Source organism: Cyprinodon variegatus, unplaced genomic scaffold (assembly GCF_000732505.1).
Source record: "Cyprinodon variegatus isolate N-32 unplaced genomic scaffold, C_variegatus-1.0 Scaffold484, whole genome shotgun sequence".
Lineage (NCBI taxonomy): Eukaryota > Metazoa > Chordata > Actinopteri > Cyprinodontiformes > Cyprinodontidae > Cyprinodon > Cyprinodon variegatus.
Window position 1 is genome coordinate 497,973 of NW_015150937.1, and position 25,367 is coordinate 523,339.

The 25,367-nt window shown below is 37.0% G+C and overlaps 1 protein-coding gene across 2 annotated transcripts in view; it reads right to left on the reverse strand.

Annotated features, from left to right (window-relative positions):
• Nucleotides 1–1,272: 1,272 nt before the first annotated feature.
• LOC107094458 (MICOS complex subunit mic25a-like) overlaps nt 1,273–25,367 on the reverse strand; it is an 85,306-nt gene continuing 61,211 nt past the window's right edge. Inside the window, exons 8-9 of one of the 2 annotated variants that reach the window (XM_015390050.1) lie at nt 23,026–23,161; nt 1,273–1,827 (exon numbers count right to left, since the gene is read on the reverse strand). In XM_015390050.1, coding sequence (XP_015245536.1) covers nt 1,804–1,827; nt 23,026–23,161 — 160 coding nt within the window. In that variant the 3' untranslated portion in view covers nt 1,273–1,803. The remainder of the gene's footprint in view (nt 1,828–23,025; nt 23,162–25,367) is intronic. The other variant, XM_015390051.1, reaches the window with a different exon arrangement.

Sequence of the window (25,367 nt, forward strand, 5' to 3'; positions counted from 1 at the left end):
AATAAAAAAAAAGAAACTGCTCATAATATGCTTTAAAATGATATTTATTTTTTGTAGAGGATATAAAAATGTTGCCTAAAACCAGACTTAAATTAAGTGTTACCCTAAAAATTTTTTTTTATAAAAAATAAATACAAAACCTTTCAGGAAAATACTGCTAATTTGTGGGTCTTGTGCAGACCTAATTTCCAAGTCTCCAAAGCTTTGTCTACCTTAAACTATACATTTTTGGCAAACCAATAAAAAATCTGCATCCATCAGTAAACAAAGCCTGTTTGTTAATAGTTTAAAATTTTAAAATTTACTGTATGTGGAAGAACTGCGTTTTGATTTGCATTTTGTGATCTCTTTATTCCTGTTGGGTTTACAGGTGTTATTTTAGTCTAATTTGGTTACCATGGGGACACAAATACCAGCAGAAGTAATAACATTTCAGGAATAATTGCCACATTAATCCTTTTGATCAAAGAAATCAGACTATTCTCACATTTTTATTTAAACCCTTTTAAATTTCAGTTAGGACCTGCTTTCGCCTTCAGACTCTTGCAGGCCAGAAACCCCAGAATCTGTTTCATCTCTCAAATCTTTAATTTCGCTACATTTCTGCAATCAAGCAATTATGGATTCAGCCGGGGCATTTTGGATGAAATGATCGATGCAGCGGTGATAAGTGGGAGTTAAACTGCAATCAAAGGATCATTCGTCTTGGCTATCATTAACAAACTCACCTGAGCGCGTCCTAATCGACAGCCTCCTGTGTGGACGTTTGCTCACACCAGGGAGGGGGCATGTAGGTGTGCTACAAGGCCATGGATATTCTGGAGCTGTATGTGCAGATAACAAGCCTCCGCCATTCCTCGGGTGCCCAACCATGTCCATATAGGAGCAGGATTGCATCTCCGCTTGAGCTGGGCTCTTCCTCTCCAGTGGGGAGGGGGTTAAGTGTGTAAAGTACAGAGCACTGCTGCAGGTTGAAGCTCCATTTTCTGACCTTTAGGGTTATCTGGAAGGTTCCTCTGCACCTTATTGCTGGGAGAAATTCCCTGCTGTCACCATGGAAACACAGCCAGCAGGGACAATATGTGCCGTGTCCAGCATATTGGCCATTTACAAATACTTATGCCTATTTTTCTTAATAAAGAGAGAAGTGCATAGATTTTTTTTCTGATTTATTTAGAAAGAGTTTCATTAAATACAGACCTAACAGCAATGATTAACTATATTTTCTAACTTTCTTTAAATACTAAAGTATACATAGATCTTTGTAGGAGACAACAGATGGAAAATATTATGCAGTATAAAGGAAAGGTGAAGACACACAAACACATTCATTCACTGTTCCCCTGTCCCCCACTTCATTAATCCCTCATTTCCTTCACTCTTCTCTCCCTTCTTCTCACTTAATGAAACCACAAGTACGGCAGAAAATCAGGCCTCTAGGCTCCCACAGCTGTCAGAGGGGGACACATGACCCCATTTTCACTTGTGGAAGAAATATTAGTGTGCTGTGGCAAGAGACAGTCATCCGCCAACTCGCGTCTCGCTAACAGGCACAAAACAAACAGGAGACAAAGAAACACAACTCATCACCACCAGATTATGAGAATTTATTTAAGCAGAAACAGCTCTGGCACAACTTGGTGTTCAAACAGGGAAAAATGTGAACGAAAAATGGTTTAATACATAATGGTCAAATAATGTATAGAGACATAGAGAAGCAGAAATAAAAATGGACGGATTTGATATGATTGTGGTGTCTTAGTTTCTTCACTGCTTCACTTGTTACCGATTTTCTTGCACTTCTCAGCCATGATTTTTCAAAGAGCTCTGAAAGAAAGAAAAAAACAGGGAGAGGGAAAAGGAAAGGGGAGGGTGGGTGAACAAGAAGAGAAACTGTCAAATTATGAATTTGCATTACTGGAAGCAAAGGGGAAACTAACAGGAACCAGGATGCACCAGGAAAAATCCGGTCCCTCATGCATAAACAGAGCAGCTCAGGCTCCACACAGCAAAGTATAAAAAAAATAAATTAAAACTGTAATACATTTCTAACTGGTAGAAGTTTCTTTCACTGCAGGAGGTTATCCTTTTCACCCTGGAGACATGGATCATTAGTCAGGAGCTTCTTTAAAGAGAGAAAAACTAACAACAGGGCAATAAGAGAAATATAATATTTTTTCTGACTACCTTTAACACAATTTTTATTTAATAGATTTAACACTTTACTGTGTAAGTAGTGCCAAATCAAATAAACTTTTATTATTTTAATACATTTCCAACTTACCTATGGCAGAAAATATAAACTAATATGGATAAACATAAGGATTTTTACAGATTATTTTTCCATGTCTGAAATTTTGATATAACTCCTAATGTTACGATAAAAAAAAAAATATTAACCAATTAAATTGGAGATATTGACCTGCTAAAGAAAAAATAAATAAATCACCATTAATCAAACTAAATAGATAGAAAGATGTTAGGTTACCACATGCAGACTGTATGCAGTGATGTGAACAGAGGTAACGTCTGAGTTTTTTTTTTCTTAATGTGTCCCTCCAAATCTCTGGCCTGCAGCTAAAGCATCTGCTTTTATACGACATTTAGAGAAAAAAAAATGAGGAAGAAAAACACACTTTAAGTTCTAATTCAGTGACTCACAAGCTGCAGGGAAGGTCTGAAGTGGTTTATTGGTACAACAGCTTTACACTTCATAAATTTTGGCTTGACCTGTTATTTCTGGGGTGAACTGCTGCACAGCTCCAACAGTATTACTACAATCTAAGGGAATAACTGTAGCCTTAAGAGAAAGTTCACTTTAATAACCAGAAGTCTATGGTCTCTGACTAATAGAGATGGAGGAATTACATTTTGAAATCAAAAAGTTTCTCAGTGCTTTCCTACCCTGATCTACATGTCATCATATTTGGTTTGAAAAACTATGATCAATTGTGTTAGAGACAATGTTACCAGGATAATGTCTGTGCTAATGATTTTTCTAGAGAAGTTTATCATATAGGCAAATTTACATTCAATGTAGGCTAAGTATATGTGTGTATATATACAGGAAACTATCTCATATTGCAGAGACTGCAACATGAAAGATCTTCATTGCAGAATAAAGACAAACATACAGTTATGTTTTTTTCTAAGAGAAGAGGTAACATAGTTTGACCCTTGATTGGAATATAGAGACTGAAAGTAGTGAGAAAAAAAGGTGGAAAAGCCCGTTAAACGAATTGGAAGCTCCAATCCGGAGGCTAACTTCACGTCCCATTTTATCCAAAAAGCCCCAGCCTTCCCAAAACTATTCCTAGTAAGCTAAAATAGCCTGCTCCCAGTTAGATCGGTCGGTGGGGAGGTTGAAGTCATTGAAGCTGATCCATCCAACTATCTGAACTGTTAATGCAGCGAGCACCATTTGTCCAAGGTGGGGCAATAACTGGCCAACCCCACCAGGTGAGTTATTGATCCTATGTGGATATATTTCACCACGTGTGGAACAAGCAGTTGCCTTCTAAACCAGAGGATGGCAGCAGTGACTGTTTCAGATGGAATATGTCCTAAATAATTTGACAAATTATGGTTTATATACTGACAAAAACAATGACAAAAAATACACAGTGATTCACATATTTACACTAATACCAAAAAAATGCATAACTCATTCTCTTTTTATAGCTAGCTTTCGTCTTTCATGGAAGAGAAAGGAAAGATAAGTGGCTCCGCAGGTCATATAGGATTCTTCTATGTCAACAGAGAACAACTGCATATACCATGAAATGGGTTATGTGTATAGCTCTGCTGTATAAATATGGTTGTCCATTTATCAACTCGGGCATCATTAAATTCTGGTCTGTCTTAAGTGATTNATTTATACAGCTCTGCTGTATAAATATGGTTGTCCATTTATCAACTCGGGCATCATTAAATTCTGGTCTGTCTTAAGTGATTTTATTGGAAAATACAGATGTTGTGCTCGTTTATCTTCCTATTGGTAGCATCTGGTTAATTTAGACTGACTGACATGCTTCTAGCCTCCCCTCAGTGAACATTGGTCCCTGCCTAGCGAACCCTTTGAGAATGCCCTGGCTCAGCCACTGCCTCAACCAGTGACAGTCTCAAGAGCAGAAACATTTGGGAACTGTTGGATAATAAGCCTAATCATGAATAAAACAAATAAGAATGAAAGGCAAAGACCTTAAAAAATAACTGTCATCTAAGATTATCCCCATTCCCTAGCAGACATCTTGGTTGATCTAAATTTCTTTTTCTGGCAGCAGATGGTGTTGCTCTATCCAACAGGGAAAAACACAACACAATGTTGATGGTGTGTAGCTAAAGCAATTAGCAATTGCCCAATTAAGAATATATGAGACACTCACATGCTTTAATAATTACTCTAGGCTTTGTTTTTGGAACGAAACTCTGATCAGACTAAACAAGGACATTAAGCACAGCACCACTGAAGTTGCTTTTTTCATAAACACAAGAAAGGAATGTATATGTAGATGAAAAGTAAGACTTACAGACTGCCTTTTTACTATGCAACATAGGGCAACTAAACTCTCAATGTGTCAATACATGAACAAACACCCAGTTGAAGGAAAAGACACAGGGCAACATGGGGTTAGTGAAGCATTAGCTCGTGGCTGCTGGGTGGGCTAGTTGGCATGCTAGGTGCCTGTGAGCCCGGCTGGCAGGCTGATACGCTGGTGGGTAGGTTAGCTGTTCACTTGCCAAGTGCATCCGAGGGCATCGCAGGCTGTGCCTTTGAATTGGAGATGAGTGGCAAATGGGACAAGGAGCTTTAGCTTTACTGTTCCACTCACGTCCAAAGGCATAAAGGAGGACAGAATTAGTGTGCATGTGTGTATAAACACTCGCACTGAGTGAAGATACTGGCTAATACGTGCAGGAGTTTATGTACAAACACTAAAAGTGTGTGTGTTTGTGTGTGGGCAGGATTGTAAGTGTTGCAGCACTTCCACATATTATGCCTAATGCATAGTGTATGAAGTAGCCTGTGAATTTTAAATTGACCCCTGGCACCCCCCACAGTGCAGACAGCTCAATTCAGTGCCCCAGGTCCAAATTTGGACTGTTGCCATCCACACTTTGATAATTTAAAGACAGGGTAAGCTTTTTTTGCGCAAGACACCTCAAGAGCAGAGGGCAGACAAAGATTTCACCTCAAGGTCCGTACTGAATTTCAGCTGCTGCTTAGGTACACCAAGCTACAGCATTAGCATTTTAGTATCAATGCATCCCAGGAATAGCTTAGATTATTGATGCCTTGAACACACATCTCTTTGGTGTCTAAATCAAAATGTTACTTCTTGGGTCATCATAAAGGCCAATATATACTATGCAAAAAAAGGAAATGAGATTCTTCTCTACCCGGGGTGCAGGAACAAAATTACATTATTCTGAACTGTTAGTCTTGAGTTTGCAGTTTGTTCTTGACACTTATTCTCAAAGGAACATTTGTTCAAGTTTGATGTCCCAAAAATATCAAGTGAATGTGCTGCAATGGGGGAGACATGTAAAGACTTTACAGGAGTTCTGCATTTGAGTTCTTGTGAATGATAAATTGACCTTATTTTTGAAGCCCTGGTAGAGGGGGGGCATTACTTCTTAGGGTATGTATAGGCATTAAACATGGCCACATTAATAGTTTTCAAGGTGTTTAGTTTTTAAAAAGTGACAGTTTCAAAAGTGCTATCATTATCCATTAAACCAATCCATCCATCCATCCATTATCTGACACGCTTGTCCCAATTGGGGTTGCGAGGGATGCTGGTGCCTACCTCCAGCAGTCAATGGGTGAGAGGCGGGGTACACCCTGGACAGGTCGTCAATCCATCGCAGGGCAACACAGAGACACACAGGACAAACAACCATTCACGCACACACTCACACCTAAGGACAATTTAGAGAAGCCATTTAACCTAACAGTCATGTTTTTGGACTGTGGGAGGAAGCCGGAGTACCCGGAGGAACCGACGAATGCCCAAAACCTTCTTGCAGCAAGGGAGCAGTGCTACCCACTGCGCCACTGAGCAGCCCATCTAACCAACCCTACAATCTAAAAGAAAAATTCATAAGAGGTGAAAAAAGCATGGCAATTACTACAGGTTTCTCTGGTTGTATGGAGCAGAGTAATCCAGCACTATTCCTCACCCTTACCCTACCCCACAGACTTATTGCCGCATGGGACTACAAAGAAAAAAAAAAAACATGTTGAGGCGGTTTTAAAAATACAATTGGCAAGCCTGTTAGGAACGGCATTGCAGACTACAAGTAGATAGGCTTTCTAATTAATAAGATATAAAATGCATGCAATATTTCTTAAAATGTAGTCATATGCATAATGACAATTTGTAAATGGAGTAATATCACTCCATTTTATAACTTTAGAGGGTTGGCCCCTAACGTTGGTGCTTCTACTATCTCTTTGTGATGCTTTCGGCAACTTCCTTCTAAAATATGGAATACATATAGGTAAAAGTAAAAAAATAAAAAAAAAATGGAGAAAATTTAGAAAAATCTAAAAATGTATTTTAGCTTGTTGTTCTTCCATTACTCTAAAATATTTCTAAAGAGCTAGTAAATTTGTCCGGTATTAACATCACATTTTAATTCTAAGTAGGTTTTTTTTCTTTAAGAGTTATATACAGTTTGATAAACTAACAACATTCTCCCTATCAAAATATATATTTTCATAATTTAATTGCAAAAAATTGACAAAATAGTAAAACTAAGACAATCAATTGTGTTTTTTCAGACTTCAGATTGCAAAAACAAAAAACTTCATCTTAATTTTTAAACACAAAATTAATGTTTGTATAAGGGAAGGGTTTAGAAACCAATCTTAGATGGAATAAACCCTTTTTTTTTTATCATAGCTTTCATGCCTCGTGTCATACTCTCATCCAGGCTTTGACATTGCTGCTGTGTCCAGGGCGATCACCTCATAAGTACCTCATTAATTTGAATTATGTGAGCTTTTGTTTAAATTCATCAGATGGTAGAATAGAAGTCATGGATGTAGAGACTCAGATTGCAGAACCCTTTTTGCAAGGCTACTTTTTATTCTCCTAAAAATATATATATTTATATTTAAAAGTGTAAATACATCTATACACATTTAGAATATTAACCTCTTATTGTTTTATATAATTTTTCATTTTTTTCAAAATATCATAGTAATGATATAATATACTTTAACTATAGCCATATACAGTAAATTAGTTTAAATTAAAATTTAAGATGTTAAAAAACCTTGAAGGGCTTACGTCATGCAATATCAATTCATCTAATGATTCAAAATTATGTATAAAGGGGTATTTCACTTGACTTTAACGTATGTCTGAGTAAACCTCAGCATTTCGTCCAATTCTGAGCTGTATAAATTTACTATTTTGGCATCTAATCTGCACAGTGACAGCAACTGTTCTTTTTTAGCTAATGTCTAAGTCATTAAAAATGTGTTTTGTGTGTTTTATAAGAAGTCAGCCTTCACAAGTGGGGTGATACAGTGACGTCATGAAATGGGGGCACCCACACAGAGAGGCTGCTTTGCTATGAAGGCAATTTTCTTTCTTCCAGCTTGGAAAAAACAATTAATGTATGATAAATGCATAATCTTTAATTCTAAATACATTATCTCATCATACTTGTATGTATATCCGACTTTGAAAGGATAAAAAGCATTAAACAGGACCTTTATAGCAGACAACTTTAATAATGACCTCAAGAACAGGCCAATGAATACTGAGATATTTACCCAGACACACACAGAGGCATTTTTTTCTGCCACCTGCCAGCTTTCATCCAATTAGCAAAGCAGCTTGAGGTGTAGATGGATGTTATATTAGTGATAGATGTTGTGTTTGTAGGGCGAGGTTCAGATCTAACTGTCAGCAGCATGAAAGCTTGAGTCTACAGCATGGACATGCTGGGTGTGTTTACATTTCCACAGCTATAAGCTAACGCTCTGCAAACACAGCACAGACTCACACATACACACAAAAATATCTACAGCAAATATAAAGAAGCTTTGTTTCACAAACACACTGGGCTCCCTCAGTTTCCCCTGTGGAAAAAACAACAAAAAATAATAGACAAGCCAGGAATCAATAACTGTTATTTCTGCTCAGTGCTAACAACAGTCAGATTTTAGCTTCTCTAGGGTGAGACTGAGATGCCGTGACTGATCAGAACTCATACAGGTAAGGGCTGTAACTGCTTAATAACAAAAAGCCATTTAATTCCATACAGCTGACTTTTATAGCACTGGTTACAATAGATACTATCTCATGGGTCTTTTAAATTAATTTATAGACACATTTATTTCAAGTTTAATCTTTAATTTGAGCGAAAAGTTTTCTATCTTAGTAAACCCAGCAGATTGAATCGAGTCACTGACCTGCAGCAATCCCCCATCCTGACCATCATGTCGCAAGCGTGGACAGTCAATTTTATCGAGTTACTTTTGCAGCAATCTCTCACACTGAGCATACACAGAGAGGATAGCAGATAGGAAAGCTTCCCTTTAACAGGAGGAAACCTCCAATAAAACCAGGCTGGGGGTTTGAGAAGTCTTAGCAAACAAACTAAAAGAACACAGAAACAATGATCCAGAGTTCTTTCTATGTTTGGAAAAAAAGTAGAGAGTAGAGCAAGTTTAAAAGTCAGTAGCATGAAAGAGTGCACATACAGTTATTCACAGCAGAATCTGAGCCTACTGTTTCGTCCAGCAGAGAAAAGTCTAAGTATCAGTATCAGTACCCTTGCTGTGTTGGAAGCCATTTACTGAGCTGCAGACATTAGTCAGCGTGTAAGTTGTTAGTAAAAAGGATATTCAGTCCCTTCAAATCCTGAAAAGGTCAAATTAACCGCAAACAGTAGTTTACTTTTGTTTTTGCTCCAGTTCATATTTATTTTGTGGATCACTGATTGCTGCTGATTAGGATATTCTAGTATGGACAACTACCAGCATAAACTAAGATTTGGATAATTTGTTGGCTTGTAATCAACAAAGGTTTTCTTTATCCGTTCTCACTAGTGATCAGAAAGACAGACACTAAAAAATCTGGATTTTCTCTAAAATATGAAAAATGTTGAAACTGAAAACCTTAATTTTTATGACTTATTTCTTCTAAGTTTTTAACTAATACCATAAAAGCGACCCTGTACAACTTTTGATCCAACGCATTCGCTTAATTTGAGATGAATTAAGTGATTTTTCAGGTCAACATACAGCTCGAGGTGCAAACTGATGTTTCTTGAATGTTGTCCTTCTCAAAAAAACCCAGCTATAACCTGAGATGGTCGGGTACATCACTGAATAAGTCATGTGATCTAAAGAATCGCTTCACAACAGTCTGAGCTTCCCTTAAATGAGAGCTAACTAAGCTAAAAGTTTTTGCAGATGAGTTTGTACGAGTTCTTCTGAGAAAAAGTATGTTACAGTAGTTCACATTAAGGCCTATTAGCCAAAATCCACTATGTTTTGCACAACAATGAGCTACAAGTTAAAGTTTATAGCACCTCAAAGTGATCAGATCGATGACTACATTTTAGGGCAGGAAACCTCGGAAGAGTCAGTGATGTAAGGCACATATTTCCTTTTTTTTAATCTAAAGTAAATGTGAATCATAATATTAAAACGGCTCAAAAGAAAGCAATCAAATTAACCCAAATTTAATAAAGTGCAGGTTTCCTGCGATGTTTTCCTGGAATTACTACCCTGAAGCAAATAGGGTAAGATACACAGAGCAGAAAGGAATCGATAACATGTTAGAGCTCTTAATCATTTGGGAGGAGCAGGAGGGATAAGAAAAGTGGCTAGATACTGATGGAGCAGCGTAAGGTTTGACAGAGAGAAGGACTGTTGAAAGGCAGAAAGACGAGACATGAGAGAGAACAGCTCTTTATGAGGCCTGTGCCATCGTGCCGTGGTCGCCTTGGAGATGATGGATGTGAAGCAGAGGAGGAATGGTCGCAAGCAAAGAGCAACTCATAAAGAGTGAGAAATATGTGAGGCAGCAAATGTGCATAAGTTTATTAAAATAACAAGCGGAGGTTTACAGAGATGTTTTTATAGCAATCACTGGGGAGCTATAATGAGTGAAGGGAAGCATGCTAGTATTATAAAAATATTAACAACAGAAAAATGATTGTAAACACAATTTATAGTGTGTGTGCCTGTGTGGAGGAGCAGGCTGCCGAATAGAGTGGCTGTTTTATCAGAGGAAGCTGGCAGTCCAAGGCTCACAGCGGGACTCACCACCTGCTATTGTTGATAGCTTTATACAAACACATATTTATTTTATTTATTTTTGTTCTTTTTCTACAAATTCAAAATTTTCTTTGTTTTCAGACTTTTACTGAACTAAGTCTATAACTAAACAACTTTCCTTTTCTTCAATTTTTTTATTTTTTTCTCGGTATATTACCTGAAGATTACAGGGAAGGAAAAGAAAAACAAATGAAGTCTAATTTCTTTTTCCAAGACTGTAGTTAATCATTACAAATTCAAAACAGCATTAAGTAATTTTCAAGTGGTGCTCTCCCTACAGGACCTTTTGAAAACAGCCTGTCATAAACACTGCCAATTGCGAATCCAACAGCTACAGCTCTGTCTTTCTAAACAGGTGGAAGACGCATATCTCTAATAATGTCTGGAAAGTTAAGAGTTCAGCCTTTTTGCTGAAAATGTTTATACAAATCAGTTAAGTGTTATTCTGCCTATCAAGTAAACCAGCGTTTCCAGCGTTTTATTGTCATTACTCTGTCACAAGTACAGAGCAATGAAATTAACTCTCTGCATTTAATCAATCCCCTTGGGGAGCAGTGGGCTGCCATTGTGCGGTGCCCGGGAAACAGTGTTTGGTTAAGGGTCTTGCTCAGGGACCAAGAGTGGCAGTCCGTGGGAGCGGGGCTCAAACTCAGAACCTCAGAATTCCAAGCGCAATGCCCTAACCCCTAAACCACCACTCCCCAAAGCAGGCATTAGCGTGAAGGTTCATTCCCCCAGCTGGGATACCAACCCAGGCTTCCTGTTTGAGCTGTCCAGCCACTTTAACCATTCCCTATTAGTCCATGTTTTATAGCTGTAGGCTAAAAATCAATCACTCACAAGTCACAATAATAACACTAACAGAGGTTAGCAGATGGTATCTTTATGTTTAAGAGCAGGTGTGCATCAGTTTTGCATCCTTTTTTGTTTGTGGTGTCATGAGCGAGCCCTGTCCTGAACTGATTGTCCTTTTATCTTCCTTCCCTCTTCTGACCAAGGTTTTCTTTGGCTTTTTGATGGCCCTGCTATGTCGTACATCTCCAAAATAAAAATATGTTTATTAACCACCTGTGGGTAGCGCAGTGCGGGTTGTATGGCTACTGAAGCCAATGGCTTTACGTCGGGATGCACAGAAACTTGCAAGTGTGATTTTGTTTACCAAAGCTAGTAGGGGAGAAGATAAACCACTAAATTCTTTCATTAATACTTGGATCTCCATCAAAGCGACTTAGAAGAGAATACATTGAGGAAAGAAAAAGTTACTTAGGCTCATGTTCACTAAACAGTTTGGCGTGACCCAAATCCGATTTTTTTGCCCATATGCGACCTGTATCTGATACTTTCATGACAGTCTGAACAACACAGATCCAATTTTTTTCAAATGTGACCCAAGCCACTTAGCTATGTGGTCCTAAATCTAATACATATCTGAGTTCGTCCGACCTGAACATCGTTAATACTCAACAAAGGTCCCTATTCTGCGTCTTGCAATGCAGAGAGCAGCCTTTCTTTTGGTTCTTCTTGAAAAGACTTAAAGCCCACTCACTTCTTGTGACATCATTGCATCCTCAACTGCACATTCAGGACACTTGAAATGTATGACTGCAGTTCACACAGGAGATCACATACAAGTTGCCTATATTTGGGAATGTGAACGATCGCGCAAAAGAATGGGATTTTACAACAAAAAAAAGTAATAGAACATGCCAATCTTTGACTTTTTTCAGGATTTTACTATTGTTTTTGCTATCTAACTTCTGACCACGTAGCTAATGAGCTACTGAGTGTGAAGCAAATACGCAAAGGAGAACAGACATGATTGATTTGTCGCTGGCTGTCAATATATGAAACTGTAGAACATCTGTGAACATAAACACAGAAAATGCCCCATTTGCTGGATGTTCATGTCTCAAGCTCAATCGAAACAACCCATGAGTCCGCCTATGGCTATATCAACACAAACTCACAAAGATGAAACTATCGTTTTGTACCGCCCGTGCCATTGGAAGCAAGGCTATGAATTTATTTATGTAAATATAACAAATGAAATTATTATGCTGTTTTTTGAATGGTTGTATTTATGGCAACTCATGGCCCAAACTTTTTTCAATGAAAAGCAAAGAAATTCTAAATTACAATTTCAATTATCTAATAAAATTACAATACTTTTTACTGTAACTTTGTTTGCATTTAACTTGTCTTAGTGAAAGAATATGTTTGTTAAGGTAGTTTATGGAGTGCATCTTCCTTTAAATATGTACAAAGAATAAATAAAAAAAAAACTATTACAGTTTGTACACATTAAGGATTACTTATTTAAAAAATAACTAACAACTGGTGTTTATTTTAATTATTGTTTTCTAGTGAGAAATCACTTTTATCAAGGAAAACAATCACAATCACTCCCAGTTGCAGAATAGCATTTCTATTCATTTTGCTTATATTCCCTCTATCATCCTGTTTCCACCTCAGTTTTCCATTAATGTTCACAGATTCAAAGGCATCCAAGAGCTTCCCTCCCTTTAACGCTCCTTTCTTTTATCAGCCTCCATCCATTCCTTTGCTGACTGACAGTTCTCCTTCATCCCAGCTACAAAGAGTCAGTCATCATTTCACACCTTTTTCCCCAGATGGAAGTGGCTAAATTACAACAATTCTAATAATTTATCTTTTTTTTACCTGTACAAAATGTTAACAGGTTTACATAGAATGCCCAACTGGCTGTAATTTATTGGCAAAAAGGCATATCAATGACTACTTTAACTCCTGTTTTTTCAGCAGTAATGGAGTAAACCTTTAGTTAGAGATGGAGTGTCACTTAGGATGGCACTAACAATATACTGTTGTTGATTTAGAAAAAAAAGTTTTTAGAGTTAAATGTAGCTGCAAGAGAAAATGTCAGCTAAATCGTTATAAAATGGGTAGAATACCACTCCGCAGACACACGAGATGCACAGATTCTGACACACAAAAACACTCACACCACATGGCTCAACTAATGGAGGTGAGAATAAGAGGAAAAAAGGAGAGAAATGCAGCTCAAACACAGCAGGGTCTATCCACAAACCCACGCAGTCCAGACCTGTGTGTTTCTTTCCCAGCCACCCACATACACCAGCAGCATTTCTTTAAACTATTTGTCTTCAGAAACTAAACCTCTGACAGCGGCTCAAAAAATATTTGATCAAAGTGAAAGAGGTTTCACTCAGCATGAGAGCCACAATGGATTCCCTCATAATTACACTTAATGCCGGAGTGGGACTTTTCTTGAACTATAATCCTGTTCAATCATGTCTTATTATTTATAGGTGCAGGAATTTTATTAAGGATCCCTTCAGTTAAAGGTACATCTTAACAACCATTAGGTATTTTGCTATTTTTTTTTTTTTTTTTAGAAATTTTGGTTTTAAAAACAAAAGACAACTAAAAACTACACAAACGTCAACGACAAATGAATGCATAATAGACTATAAAGTATAGTGAAATATCAGAAATGTGTTTTGAAGTCATATCACTGATACTGAATGAAATCATACTGCGATATATGTTGATATTGAAATATTGTCCAGCCCTAAGGCACAGACAGCTCCTTTGTCCTGAAAGCCCAGCATGCAGTCAGAGCACAGAGAAGACCTGCTCCGTTTTCCCCCAGCTTATGTTTAACACATGAGCAAAGCTGCCAATGATTCTGCTTGGATTACAAAACAGGAAAAGTAGTAAGCCCCGACCCCCATACTCTTTAACTTGTTCTTAAAGCTATTGACATCATGGGCCATGATTTTTTCACCCCAAGTATGCAAAAATGAGTGGGGTGCATTCACTGATAAAAACTAAATTGGATTCTAGAGAGATCATCAGAAGATGGACACTAGTCAACGTCTTTTTGTTTCTTTAAGCATCTGCAAAATATTCTTTGATCAATCAACTAAACAGCAGAGGTGGATGGGGATCAGGTACATTTTTTAATTAAGTAAACTTTTGGACAAAAATTACTTCTAGAAGTTTTTTCATCACCGTAATTTTTAGTTTTACAGAGGTAACATTTTATTAAGTATCTAAACTTAACTAAAATTAAAGCTCCTTTACTCTGTGAGTAACTTTGCTGAATACTGAACAAGCATTTATTAACCTAACTTGCATAAAAGTTTATTTCTTTTTTTTTTTTCACATATTCTTTATTGTTTTAATGTTACTTGTATCTGCTTAGACTTCTAGACAGGGAGGTCAAGGCAAAATACACTAAAAGGCCTATATTACTAAAGGAGGCAGCCACCCTGTTCTATCATACATACACAATCATTTCAAATAGTAAGACAGCTACTTATTATTTAATAGGTCTGTTTACCAAATTCCTTTTTCCCTTTACTTCAGTAATTTCTCTAATTGCTATTTTTTTTCTTTCACTCGATTAGAAAAATCTTGAAGTGGAGACTCTCCTTAATAGTTAATTAAAACAATGCTTCCGTTAATCCAAAGTTTTATTTTTCAATATATTTAAAATTCACTTCATCTAACTACTAATAATTAATTGATTACATAAATGAACTAATAACTTGAATATCTTAAACAAAATATAGAAAAAAAAATACAAACATTTTTTAAAGCTTTCTATGCAAAACCATCAATAGACATCATTTGAAAACATTTGGATTAGGTCTACAATAATGAGCATAATGGTGGATACACAATCCTTCTGTTTGCAGTGCTCAACAAACCTGAGTAATGAAGTCTGAAACTGAGACACTTCACCTGATATCTCAGGGGCAAGCACAAAAACAAACATCTTCTGCAGGAGGCCCTCAGGTTCAGGTAGGTCAAGTACTGCATGAGGGGTGATGCTGCAGAAGTGTTTTTCTTTAAAATAGTTACCCTCTGCTGACGGTATTACGTAGCACGGCAAAAACATTAGTAGTCGGTGCATGCATTGCAGAGTAAAGCAGAGCAGCCTTAAATGGTGGAGTGGGACCAGAATATGTTGCCTGTTTTAGATCATAGTTCTATGATAAATCACACCACCATAAACCTCCTTTACTGACCCCTGTGTCTTTTAGGCTACATAATAAAGTCCTACAATTTTATCATGCTATTTTGAGGTATTGACTGCGATAATGATAATAATGACAGAAAATAGCTAAAAATTGATTAGGGCCCCTTTTAGCTATATACACACACACCTCTGCATGCGGTCACACACTCAAAGAAAAACTAAATCTAAAACCTAACCATTGCCAAATAGGTTGCAATACACAAGCTAAATTAAGTGGTGCATCTGTTCTGTTCTATACAATTGAAAAGATGTTTGCAAAGTAATAAATTCCTAGCATAAGATACAGTAAGAATTGCATTCATTAATATACCATTCCATATAATTGCCTATCCCTCATTTACAAAATACGAGTCAACATTTGCATGACCACATGCTCAAAATGTGCATTAGGTTCTGTATAATCCCATGCATTTTGTTTAGCAGCCTCAAATAACATGAAAAAACTGCTTTTTTGAAATCCCCTAATTAACAGAGTCCACTGGTAGGTCATCTAATCTAAGTATAAATAAAACGGTTCATGTTTTTCTACTAGAGAAAGGGCATAAGTTCATTGAGACATTATAGCAACATAGGATGAGTTTTACTCGGTTAAAATCAAATGTCAGGTGTAACAGAAAACTTGGGGCCGATCACGTCCTACTGTGGCAGGACAGTGAGCCAAAACAAAAAAACAGTTATCTATTTTGATCTAATGTGTTTTACATTATAATTCAATTCACCATTAAACACATCTGCAAAAAAAAAAAAAAAAAAAGAATCATTGACAAACCTTGAAAACTGAAAGCTCTAACTAAAAGAAAAAGATGCTTCAACAAAGTACTGAGTCTGAATGGCTGAATAGAAGTAAATAAAAAATATCAGATGAAACATAATCAAAATAAATTTGACAACTTTGCAAATATTTAAATCTTAACGATACAAATATTTGTAAACTTCTGTAAGCACAGAAATGTTTCACTTAAAAACAATACAAATCACATTTCTTATAAGCACATAAAAGGCTTGTAGCTGCATTACACTAAGCTATAAAATGATCCCGATATGAGAAAAGCTTGCAATAAATAAAGATGAGTCGGGGGGGTTAATATTACAACAATAAATACATGACTAACTTTTGGATATATGTGACATATGTTAGCTTAAATGTATAGTGTCGTAACATTGAGTTAATTATTAGGTTTGATATAAAATGAAAGCACAAATTTTAAAGAGAGGACATTGAGGTGGTGACAGTAATTTAGTCTATATAATTCACACAACAATTTGTATGGCAACAAGCAGACCCAAAAGCATGCATGACAACAGGCCAGACCCCAGCAGAAGATGGACAGGACAGGATAGCTGAGAGCGGGTGAAAGGCCGTACCCTGAACTGTCTTTAACAGATGGTAAAGGGGAGAGTGTGCGAGAAAAGTGCGATAGTGTGTGCACGAATAAATTAGCAAACATAAAACAACTTGTGAGTGACATGTAAGGAAAGCTGCGCCACTGCAGATAGTGAAGTGGGGAGGCTTCAAAAGTCGCCAGAAAGAGGGAGATAGATATTCAAGTGATGGTAAGATCAAAACTTTGGAAAGGGGAGAAAAAGATAAGTTGGCTGCTAGTTTTATTGGCAGAATGATTGACAAACATAGACTGATGGAAGATATATGATAGAGCTTACATGAAGCTCATCGTAGTTGTGAGCACAGAGGGAAAGAAAACAAGTAAAAAATATACAACCCAAAAAAGCAACCAACCACATATAAAGATAGAGCTTTAAACTCAGGGAAACATCACGTCAGACTGCCTGTAGAAAAAAGGAAACGGCAACTACTATTTTTTTTTTTTATCCACCGAGCTACCATAAAAAAATGCTGTAATGTATCAACTGCAGAAAATAATTACATTTGTCAGAAGAATACAGCTTTCTCCATTTATCACAAAGAAGAACACATCTGCTTTAGAAAATCCATACAAACACACAGAGATAACAGAAGAATGGAGCTTTTAAGCTGTCGGGAGGTTTTCAGCAGCCTAAAAGCTTGGCAGCTTCATGAAAAGTCATGTTATTTTTGTAAAAAGCTGAAATTACTACATCAAAGGCTGTGTTTTCGACCAGAAAAGAAGCTGGTTTATTTAGCTTGTTGGTTTTCTTGAAACTTGACCTCTCTCTCTGTTTGTTCATTTCATGAAAATTAATTTATTTCTCTTTTTGCAGTTTACAAGAAAAGAAAAAAAAAAGTTTTAAAATATCACGGGGTTTGTTTCGATACGTTCGTAAGTTTTCAACGGATCCTGCTAACAAAACAACAATGTTCCCTTTTCTTATTTTTGTCTTTAGTAAAAAAAATTCCAGAGTCCAATGCTGAGGCGGTTAATAGTCACTGCTACCACCCTCTGGTTGAGTGGGGAACTGCTTGTTTCACCAAATATCCCTATCTCACATTGTTAGGGAATCTTTTCAAAAATTCCTGTATCCAGATTATGATCTGGATCATTGCAAATGACAAAAAACTCTCCTAAAAACAGAACCTCCTTGGTGAGGGTAATGATTTTGATGCTAATATGAATCACCAGGACATGGAACCTTATATTGCTGCTATTTCCCCACAAACGGGCCTGACCAAAAAAGAGAAACTGCAGTATCAACAAGTTTAACATGAGGCACCAGAGCCAATAAGGGAAAAGAGCTGAAGGTAGGGGTGACCGATATATCAAATATACTCGACGTATCTCAAGTTTCCCCACGCACAATACTCAAAATGACTATCACAACCATGGAGTACAAATTCACATGGTGACATTAAGCCATCTGGATCTATTTCACTGAGTTTTATTTTCCCCACACACTTTGAATGCATCAAAATCCCTCAACCACACAAGATTATTTTCTGTGCAGAAGGCACACTAAACAACCGGCAAATGAAATATGGTGAGAGCAGGTGTTAAGCTAAGCAATATATGGCAGAGGTTTGATTTTCACACCGAGGGCGTCGAACAAAAGACGCTAATTTGTAAGACGTGCCGCAAAACCATTGCTGCAAAAGGTAACAGTACAAATTTATTCTACCACCTAAAAAGTCATCCACTGTAAAGCCGGGCATACACTGTGCGATTAGTTTTTTCAATCGTTGCAGGAAGCTACAGCTCACACTGTACGATAAAACCGCAAGGTTTCGTCGTACAGTGTGAGTCCACAGCTCACGATGTCTGTTCTCATACTGTGCAGCACGACGCCCTGATGCAATATACCTGCTCACACTATACGTCTAAAAACCACGTTGGACTCCGGTCCGCAGTGAGATGGCGCAACTTGGACTCGTCTATCCAGAAGCCACACCAGTAGAAGAGGAATATGAAGTTCGCTAGAGTGAAACCCGCTGCCTTCGCAATTTGTGTAATTTCGTGCTGAAAAGCCCTAAGAAGAAAAGGCAGCGATGTATTTGGACAAAGACATGGCTGAGCAAACATGGCTACTACGGTCTGTCAATTTTACACAAAGAACTCCATTTCACTCGCACCCCAATCATACTTCTGTGTGTATATCTGAGAGGAAGAAGACGACGATGAGGCCCTGTTTGCGCATCGAGCAATTTGTCCACGACAATTGACTGAAAAATCCTTTTTTATATTTTCTCCCGATTCCTGATCGGGAGGTGGTCGTGAGAGGCTGATCGCACCTCGTTATCCCCTGTACACTACATGACGCTGAAAGTCAGGCAGATCGAAAATTCTTGCACTAATTGAAGGTCGCCAATGTTGAAAACACTGCATATCAGCCTCTCCCTGCATCAACAAAAAAAAGTTAAATAAATCAGCTGTGAAGCAGGTGAAGTTGTTCTAGTCGTTTTAAAAAGTGGTCCCATATGAGGGAAAAATGAAGAAATCTCAAGTGAGATTGTAGAGATTGTAGTTTCAATATATCATCTGTTTCTAATAAATCTATATATTCAGCAGATTTCCCTCCTAATTTAATTACAAAAATAAATAAAGTTGTCCATGAAGTTTCGATCTGTTGAAATGATATCTAGGTTGCCCTCAGGTTAACCTGAAGCACCTGCAGCACAAACTGAAATTCTTTCGGGGAAACTGAGGTTTCAAAGCCCCTCCCAGAGACATGTATCAGATCTATTAATAAGCAGGCAAACTAGACCTCACACTGTCAATATGTCCACAGAGGACTCAAAATTTCTCATCTATAAATTTTTTTATAAGATATCTCAAGCCCATCTCTCTGGATGTGTCGTTTTTATTTTAAAAGCAGTCATACTATCAAAGCACCATGTACTGTACTTGATTAATGAAAAACTATATCTTGGTTACCTGGTAACTTAAAATATATAAAAAATATTTTTTCTAAAGCAGCAAATAAAAACCATTTCTGATTGAAACTACATTTCCCACAGACACAATCATTTTAACCCATGAAACCAATACAACGTCCTCAATCATGATGCACAAACACAGACACGTCAGATTGAGGCCTGTAACAACATGCATAATCGCTGGAGCAGCACATTGGCTCAGAGCGGGGATGCTCACGCCTTGTGACTTCTGACCTATTTAAAAAAGCATTAAGTCCAATCTCAGCAGAGATGACAGTCTTTTAAAAGTAAACATGAGTCTGTTGACCTCTTTACTTCCAGCGTAAACGGGGTAGAATATGTCAGAGATGTTGAAGGGCTTTCCGCTCATCATACTTTTCCATCATGAATGACACAGATTCTACATTTCAATATAAAATAAAACCGAATCCACCAATCAAACAGGCCCAACATAGACACCTAAGTTATCTTGTATATTGCAAGAGTAACAACTTGTACAGGAAAGAAAAAACCTTGTGAGCAGCTGCAAACATACATTTATATTATGCTCAAAGGTATCCAACCAATGGGACTGCCAATGGGCATAGAGCTAACCACACATGCATTACACCTACATCTAAACACTGAATAATTATGGAGATATTCCATAAAGAATATTAGTAATATAAAACTGTAGCCACAATGACATAATAAGACAAACACATTATATTTATCACAGGTTGAGGTTCGTCTTGGTTACATTTGAAGAAGAAATATATTTTGTTTTCAACTGATACAGATCCTCCATCAGTGTATCTTACTGTTTATGCTGCAGGCAGTCATCACTAGCAGGCTGAAAGCTGGGAGTCCAAGCATAGTTATTTTACTCCTGCTATTTTTTCGAGATTCCAGCATTAATGCACCGCTTTTTCCTAAACATCTTTGGAAAATCAATGACATGTAAAACTTCTTTCTCTATTTAAATTCATAAAATGTAATTCAGTAATTTAATTCACTACACAGAGAGACGTAATTTATGCATTTATGTTGATACTGATTTAAAAAAGAAAACTCAGTCTATATCCTGTAAAGTATTCAATAAAGCCCTGATCAGCCCTTTTAATTCATTTCTGCACCACTAGGCATGGCATGGAGGTGTTGCAGGTTGGTTTTAAGCTGGCCAACCAGATTTTGCAGGAAGAAAAAAAAAATAAAAAGTTACTATGACACCAGAAAATGACTTTGGACCTGATGTTGATCTTTGATGTTCTTAATATCATTGTATAAAACATACTGAATAGCCTGTTTTTTTTAAGCTGATCATTCTACCAAATTCTCTTGCATCATTAAAAGGGTTTTAAACAGTGTCAGTAGTAAACAACAAGATAAAATATCTTTATTAGTTTGAAACTTTGGCAAACCAAGACATTGGTAACAAGATCAAATCTGGAAAGCAATTATTAAAAGTACTCTGTTCACAAGGGGGAAAAAAGGAAATCAGGAAATAAAAAAATAAAAAGTTCCCTTTAGCTATAAAATGTTTTCTACTCAGTGTGTGTCGGGCAAAAACTGGATGATAATATCTGATAACAGACTGGGTGGAGATAGAGGCACTTTAATGTGAAATCTTCCAGACTTACAGGTTTAAATCTTATTTCTAGAAACATTTATGAGTTGTTCAAAGTTGAAGATTGGATGAAAAAAAAATAAAACCTTCAAAAGTCTCAAAGGTCAACCCAAAAAGCCACCATCTTCAAACCACTGGTGCAGGCCAGTCTTTAAAATGAAAGATTTAATCTCTGTTAGATTATCCCTATAAAGAAAGGGTAGACAGAGAAGATGTCGGCGATAAAATGTCAGGGTCACGATTGTTTTTCTAACAGAGAAAAAGCCATAATGTCAAAAAGGCAGCGGCTCGATGTTCCCTGAAATTTCAGGGATTTGGGCACAAGTTTCCAAAATAAAAGTTATACAAACTTCTATCCAGCATTATAAAACAATGTAAACAAATGTTTTTATTAATTAATTAATGGAATATAATAATATATGAGAGTCCCTTTTTGATGCATATATATACAACTATGATTATTCTTTCTGCAGGAAGAACTGATTTTATCATTTTAATCAGTCGGTTGACAGTCGGTTTTCATCTATTCTGTCAATTTCATGTTGCTGATATTTTTTAAAGTGTTTGACTCAATTGATATAGTAAAAACCCAACAGTTAAGTCATCTGAAAGAATATATTTAAAACATTTCCAAACGGAGCAGCATCCTACTGCTAACAACGCTGTTAAAACAACATAAAACCACTGATTGCTTTTATTCTGAGCCTGTGCTTCTTTTCAATTGTTCCTCTCAGCATTTTACTACTTTGAAGCTGCATAAAGACATTCTGGAGTGATAATAATGTGCAAATTAATCCATTCAAAATTGCTTTTTGATTTAGAAATTGAGTACCGGTACATGAAACACTTTTTAGATAAGCGTGGGGTTTCAACAATGTTTGCGACACCAAAGCAAAACCCTGAATGCAAAAATTACTTTTTTTGTACACTGGGTATGATGTGAGCTTCCAAATAGAAAGCATGTCTCATTTTTAGCAACATTTCTAAATAAAGTATTTAATCGAAGAATTTAAGGTTCTTTGTATTTTTATGCTGTAAAGAAAACAACACTTTTTCCATTTCAACCCACATATACACATCCCTGCATACAACCCTTTTAATAAACGAAAAACCCACAATGTTCAAAGAAATAACTTCAATCTGACTAACGAAATAATAAATAAATATTCTATAAAATGAACACTTGAAAGACAGAAATTGCTTTTCAACCACTTCAACAGAATGATTTAAAAAATAAACCCATGAAACAGGCCCAGGCAAAAATAATGAACCCTTTAACCTCATATTTTGTTGCACAACCTTTGCACAATGATTCTTGTAACTGTCATCCAGAACTCTGCTCCTCTCAGCAGCTAATTTGGCCCACTCCTCATGAGCAAACTGCTTCAGTTTTCTCCAGACAGCATGTTTCAGCTCCTTTCAAACATTATTTATCACGTGTTCACTTTTTGCAGATTTTTGACTTCGTAGCACACCTTTATTTAACATGTCCCTTTGCGCACATTATTTTCAGTCTTTTCAGGGTACAAACATTTCTTTCCAGGTCTGTTCAATGAATTTATTTTTAAATTATTCTGTTGAAGCATGATTCAAAAGCAATGTCTGACTTAAATTTGATTTTTTTTTTTCCTGGAATCTTTATTCATTATAACTTTTGTCAGATTCATGTGATTTCTGTGACCATTGTAGGAATTTTCCGTTATCAAAAGAGGGTACCATCAATGTTGTTGTTGTGTGTACACACTTCAGCCATGCCTTACCTGCTTTGCCTGTTGAACACAGTTCATATACTGCTTGGCCAGGCTAGAGCAGTGCAGGGTCTGCTGTGGGTTTTCTCTGTAGCATTCGAGCACCTTAGCCTGCAGATCAGTGCACAGAGATTCACTGTGACGGGGCCTGGAAGCAGAGCACAGAGAGAAGGGTCAATGAGATGAAATTCCTCACTTACTCTAACAAATGGATTATCTGTGATGCTGTAATGACGTCTAGTTCAGGGGAGATGTTTCTCTTTTTACTGACAGCAATGGAGCAGAACTTACAAATTTAAAGCCAGCAAGAGCATATTTGCTAATGAATACTTTATTAGGGATTTGTTAATGTGTACAAATCTCTGTTGTTCTGTGTAAACTTAGAAAAATATTTCAGAGGCCTTTAATACCTCCCCATTAAAGAAAAACTAAAACAGACGTTTTTCAAACCCATTTTTCCCCAACTCTTTGGTTTACAAACTCCAGACACATAAAATTGTTGTATGCCACTTTTAAAACTTCTTAAAGGTATTGTGGAGGATTTTCGCAAATTTTTTAAATGACCCGCTCTCTCGACTTAAAAGAAATGCACATGCACAACCCTGTACCTGCTCCTAAAAGGGAACGGGTAAACGTGTGTGAGAGCATGCAGGAGCCTATATCTCCTCGTGCAAACCCTGTTTAAGAGTTGTTGTTCTTAAAGCTCATACAAGCTTACTGTTATCGAACTTCCACCTTAACCCATAAATCCCTTAATCACTCTATAGAGCGGGGACTGAACATTCGGGAAAGATGATCACTACATTTTACTCCCCGTTGGGAACATAACTCCTCCTCCACCTCGCTGTGCCTGTGCCATCTTTGTTATTAGCCTCCAATGTGGAGTGGTGACAGCGGGCAGCTGTGACAGCAAGTCCCATAATGCTTTGCGGGGAGAGCTCTCCCCTCAAACCCCTCTGAGGCATTTCTTTTCTTCTCATACACTTTGCAGAATTTTTTTCTCTTACTACCCTCAGCCATTTTCAAAGAACTGTGGTGAGAAAGGTGAGCTTCAATGACTGTCTGAAAGCGTAGCTCACCACAGATATAAGCCTGAAAGTGCGCATGTGCAGAAAAAAATAGCTAACGGGAAGAGCACATAGGATGGCCTTACGTTAACATATACCCAGAATGACAAAAAATTAGTAGGACCAATTATTTAGATGATCCACCCAGAAATAAAATATTGTCCTCTATACCTTTAAAAGGCTAACAACAGGTCAATGATATGGCTCAAGAAAGACATACAATATTTAAATAAATTGTCATAAAAGCTGAGCTGTTAATGTATGGTATGTCCTCTCAGACAATACTAAGAAGAAAACCAGTAAAAAAAACTTTGGGTCTTGTAAGAAAATAAAAGTGTAAAAAAGTAAAGAAGCTTTAAAAGCTTGAATAAAGAAGACTTAACATCTAAGTTACAGCATTTATCAAAAAATAAATAAATAAATAAATAAATAAGTCAAACCCAAGCTGGTGATTGAAAGTTTTAAGCTAGTTAGAAGGTGGAAAGACAGGAACACCAGCAACTTCCAGCTCATATATGTGGATATTAATAACTAGCAAAAGAAAACAGTGAAGAACATGTTCAAAATGAGACCGTTTGTAGTTTGTTTTAGTGGCAGTTGAACAAGATAGCTTCAAAAGAAAGCTCAATCTGCAGAAAGATGAATTATGCATCGAGCAAGCAGCTTAGTAGTCAATGTCAAACTTTTAAAAACATTTTCTATCTGACTTGAACCTTCAGTTTGTGTATGGCAACAAAAGCACACAATTCAAACCCCACCTCTGAACACATTCAGGCTAAAACCTTCACACAGGTACTGAATGCTAATCCTACAACAGGGTAATCCTTGATTGCTCTGTTGCTCGTGGTAATTTAGCTGCTGTTGGGGCAGACTTTGCGAAGGGAAGGTTTTGGATAAATGCATTCAGACACATATATACATCCATTACACAGCAACACAAAGCAGACATTGCTGCTTTGAACTGGTCTGCTTTTTAGTGCCTTATACTTTTCAATGTGTGCAAATTTAGATTGCAAGTCTCTACTTGGATGCATTGTTAGGTCAGTTGATTTATCTCTGGTTTAATGGATTAGCATCCTGCATGAAAAATCATAGTTTAGACATATTTCACTCTGGTGCAGTTTTCTGATCCAGGTCTTAGGAGCTTGGATCCTTCAGGTCAGAGAGAATCTCATGATGGGAAGGAAACTGAGGCTAAAACACAATCAGCATAGTCAATGCAATATTGGTATTCCTAATAATATGCTCTAATAGTGCATGGTATTAACCTGGGGTGGTACTGTCCAG